Source organism: Anoplophora glabripennis, unplaced genomic scaffold, assembly GCF_000390285.2.
Source record: "Anoplophora glabripennis isolate ALB-LARVAE unplaced genomic scaffold, Agla_2.0 scaffold56, whole genome shotgun sequence".
Taxonomy (NCBI): domain Eukaryota; kingdom Metazoa; phylum Arthropoda; class Insecta; order Coleoptera; family Cerambycidae; genus Anoplophora; species Anoplophora glabripennis.
Window position 1 is genome coordinate 71,096 of NW_019416232.1, and position 4,715 is coordinate 75,810.

At 35.6% G+C, this 4,715-nt stretch overlaps 1 protein-coding gene across 1 annotated transcript; it reads right to left on the reverse strand.

Annotated features, from left to right (window-relative positions):
* Window positions 1–758: 758 nt before the first annotated feature.
* On the reverse strand, window positions 759–3,371 carry LOC108903658 (glycine-rich cell wall structural protein-like). Its single transcript, XM_018705904.1, has 3 exons — window positions 3,334–3,371; window positions 2,593–3,228; window positions 759–1,545 (listed from the first exon to the last, which is right to left on the reverse strand). Exons 1-3 carry the CDS (start codon window positions 3,346–3,348, stop codon window positions 928–930), a joined length of 1,269 nt encoding a protein of 422 aa, XP_018561420.1. The 5' UTR covers window positions 3,349–3,371; the 3' UTR covers window positions 759–927.
* Window positions 3,372–4,715: the final 1,344 nt, after the last annotated feature.

Below are 4,715 nucleotides of genomic sequence, written 5' to 3' on the forward strand. Positions count from 1 at the left end.
TATGACTTTTTTATTTAACAATCTGGTTCCCTTCCCTTCCCTTTATTTGTGTTTCAAATGCTTTCTATTAAATTAACTTACTAAATTCAAATTCAACTTGTACTATTTTATTTTGGCAGATAATTTATAGATACAGATTAGATTGCAGTAAGATAAATAAATGCACTTATTAATTTTCTCTATGCAAACAAGTAATTTAGTAAGCATTTTTAATTCAACAGGATCTATATGTAACTAAAAGATATTCAATCAAAGCAGTAGGAGAAAAAAACAATGTAACAAACTTTTGATATTGGTATAACAAAATAAGGAAGAAATTGCATGAACATATTATTCTCTGAGGTTTAAGGAAACCGTTGTCTTTTAAAGAGAAAAATAAATGATTTCTATTTTACGTATTAGTAAAAGTATTAGTAGTATAGAATTCTATGACGTTGCAATAAAATTGATGCACCATTCATGACATGTAGATTTAGATCGGGATGACAGGTGATTTTCATAACAATTATTTTAATTTCATTTTTTTCTTCTGTCCTAAAAATCTGTATTGACAAATCTAATCGTCTTGACGATAATCGCTCATAAAGGTTTTGATGCACTATGCAAAACCATCATACACTTTTAGATACGACTGAACATAGGGTAAAATTGTATATCGTTAACAGTTGCAATGATAGATAAAATTAATTCAACCGGTTTGGATCCAGTATCAACAGCAGGCATTTGAATTATAATAAATAAATTAAAAAAACTTTTAGTAAAATACTTCATTTATTAAGGGATGTTAAAGTATGTACACAAATGGCTGAGACAACCTCCTTAAGTAACATAAAATACTGTTATCACATTGGTAACGATCGAACATGGGAAGAATTTGAAGATGAGATGATAGAAATGAGCATGACTTTAGTCTTATACATGAGTATCTTAGTATTTGGAGTAGCCGCCTCCACCTCCACCGATGGAAATGCTGGAGTAACTGGTAGCACCACCATGGCCGCCTCCGGAACCTAGAGAGATGGAACCTCCATGACCTCCCCCAATGCCACCACCAAGGGAGCCACTATATCCACCGCTATATCCGCCGCCATATCCGCCGCCGTATCCTCCTCCATATCCACCGCTTAATCCACCTCCTAAGCCACCGCCATGACCTCCACCGAGTCCACCTCCTAGACCACCTCCTAGGCCACCTCCTAGGCCACCTCCTAGACCACCTCCTAGACCACCTCCTAGACCACCTCCAAGACCACCGCCAAGACCTCCTCCGAAACCACCTCCTAGACCACCTCCGGCGCCACCTCCAGCACCACCGCCGCCTCCGCCGACGAAGACGGGTTGGGCAACGGGTACTACGACGGTTTGTGGTACTCTAACTGGGACAGGTTGTGGGACAGTGACTGGGTAGGGTTGAGGAACTGGTATGCCGACAGGTTGAGGGTAAGGTACACGAACGGCAGTTGGGACTGGTACAGGAACTGGTCGGTTAACGACTACTGGGTATGGTCTGGGTACTTCTACTGGCTGGGCGACTGGAACTGCAACCTGAAACAACAGACGTTAGCGATTAGTTTGTACTAATAGGCTGCTAGATTTGTGCAAGTATCGATTGCTAAGAAAAACGTGATAGTTTAGAATTGTATTTTATAATAAGTAATTTTGAAACAATGATTAAGATATATTTCCAATTTCGTTTAGTTTGGTAAAAGCAATTATTTAAATATTCATTCACTAATTATGCGAACAAATATTTTTAGTATTTATTCACAAATTTTGTTAAAAGGTTCAATTACTGTGAACAAAATGATACTATTTTTATCCAATCAATTTCCGGGTGGGTCTTTGTCCAAAGTGATATTAAGCTATTTGGATTAAGAACAGGACATAGCTTCTTTGAAGATGTGCAAGATTATTTAATAATTTCAGTAATATTAGGTTTAAATTTTTTCATTGTTTTTCATTTCGGATAATTATTAATGATTTGATATTTTACCATCTTTAGAATTTTTAGATATTTGGTATCAAAAAGTATATATTAGGTATTTCTTTTGATGAGAATTTACGAAATATTTTAGAATTAATTTTGAATGAGTTTACTACCTTTAAAGTAAAGCAAAATAGCAATTTAGCATAATTAGCGACTATTTTAAAAATAAATTAGAGTAATAATAAAGTTTTTATAGTCGTAGTCGAAATATATATTTTTTAAACCTTCAGTAGAAAATTCATTTTCATGGCCTTTCTCTAATGTTGCAAATAATTTTTATATCAAATGAAAAATACTGGAAAAATTAAATCAGTGTTTATATGCCACCTTAAAATATGAACTTAACGATGTTTCGAATCATTTTTGAAAAATGAAGCTAATGATAATGCTTTATACTCATCAAGAAGATACAAATAAACATTTTTTTCCTACGTTTTCACATAAATAAGTATGACAAGAGAACGGTATTTTAAATAATTTTATCAAATTTCCGTCATTTAATAAATATTCCAAGATTAAAACTAGAAACTTACTGAAAATGTGAGTTATAATTTTATAAATGACATATACTCGTAAAACTCTATTATTTAGCTAAAAAATCTTACCTGAACTGGTCTTGGTACGGGAACGGCAACAGGCTGAGGAACAGGAACGGGAACACGTCTTTCAACAGTAACAGGATAAGGCTGTGGTACTGGAACTGGAACGGTTTGGCTGATGGTAGTGACGGTAGCTCCACCACCGCCGCCGCCTCCTGCACCACCTCCAAAACCTCCTCCAATGCCACCACCGATGCCGCCTCCAAATCCACCTCCAATGCCGCCTCCTAATCCTCCGCCGATGCCGCCTCCGTATCCGCCGCCTAGGCCGCCTCCGTATCCACCACCGAGACCGCCGCCTAGACCGCCTCCGTATCCACCACCGAGTCCGCCGCCGAGGCCGCCTCCATGGCCACCTCCTAATCCACCTCCTAGTCCACTTCCTAGTCCACCACCGAGACTGATACCGCCTCCGTGGCCGCCTCCTAGGGATATACTGCTGCCTCCATAGCTGCTGCCTCCATAGCTGCTGCCTCCATAGCTGCTGCCTCCATAACTACTGCCTCCATAGCTGCTGCCTCCCCCGTAACCGCTACCAATGTCGCTAGACAGTATTCCTCGTTTTTCGTTTTTGTTCACCGTTTTTGACTTAGCCTCGCCACATGATCCCAAAGTGGCGACTGCTAATAGCAAAGATGTTATCTGGAAATCAAAATATGCCGAATTTAATTCATCCAACCTTTAATAACTTTAACACTGTACGAATGAAAATGTATTTATATGGGTATGTATACTTCGCGGACTTACCAAAAACGGTTTCATGTCTGTGTGTGTGTGTGTGTGAAGAAATGCAGACAATGATGTTAACCCCCTAGAGAGGCGTCTTTATATACTAGTAGGTTGGAGAGGGTTCCTTCTGATACCCCCATAATGATTACCACTCACTCAAGTCCTCTTGTACTTTCACCGGGTGAATCTGCTGAGATCTACTTTGCCTTCACGAACGGGATACCTCAGTGAACATGCCTTGTTGCAATATTTTAATAATATTATGTACATTAATAAAAAATAAGACTTTTGTCTACTTTAAAAGATCTTAGTGACAATGGTGTTATCAAGACGGTAGTTTTAAATTAACCCATAAATTTATTAAATGACATTTAATTTTGGACTCAACAACAAAGGGGTTAAATTTTTGTTTTTTCATTTATTGTCGAATTCCACATTTTGATTTCTTGTTGTTAAAATATGAAGGTAAAAGTTTAGAGAAAGCTATAGGCAATACTAATTTTGCAAAAAAGTATTGAAAACTGGGACTTAATTAATGTTTTCAGACAAGACAAATACAGATTTTATTATTAGGCATATGGTGTAATAAAACACTAATTACTTACTTATTCTAATTGGAATACTTTCAAGGAATCATTTAAACAGATTTTCATTTAGTATACTTTTTCCTTACGGCCATCTATAGAATTCTAGAATATAGTATGTAATAAATTATTTTCTTAAAAAGCGATTTTTATTATGGGCACATAATATAAAAATAATGATATTTGAACTACTGCTAAAAATTAATTAATAATTGCTTTCTGCATAGACATGAAAATGAATAGTTTTTTATTTTCACTTGAATAAAAAATATTTTGTGAACTATATTTTGTACAAGTTGCTACTAAACTAAAAATTCTAATTGTATTCAAATAATAATTAATTAAAGCAAAATATCTGTTTATTTTCCGCGTTTTTTCAAGTGTAGCCCCCTTCCGCACAAGCCTTTGGCTTTGGATTTGGGGGTTGTCTCATTTCTGTAGTGGGTTTTATGTTTTTATTTTATTACAAACTAATTTAAGTTTTATTACGGTCAATTCAAGGACTCCAAAACTAATCGAAATGTAGGGAAATATTCTAGTGTCGAGATGCCGAGACGAAGTCTGTTAAGTAGATTTCAGAGTGTACACAGCGTTTACTAAAAAAAATTGTTCACTTTGTATGTCTATATTTAAGGAAATATTAATATAACAAAAGTTTGCAACATTTAACAAATATGAACAAGAAATACTATCAATAATTGCACATCACTTCAAAAAATTAAAAGATAATAATTAATGAAAGCTAATCATTCACATAAGCTTGGTTTACTATTTTTTGACATGTCTAATAGTAGGGTTCATAACAATAGCATTTTT

Excerpts from the sequence above, each read along its gene's own strand:
- LOC108903658 (XM_018705904.1), bottom strand. Across the intron at positions 1,546-2,592 it reads CCGTACCAAGACCAGTTCAG|GTTGCAGTTCCAGTCGCCCA; the intron begins GTAAGATTTTTT and ends CTGTTGTTTCAG.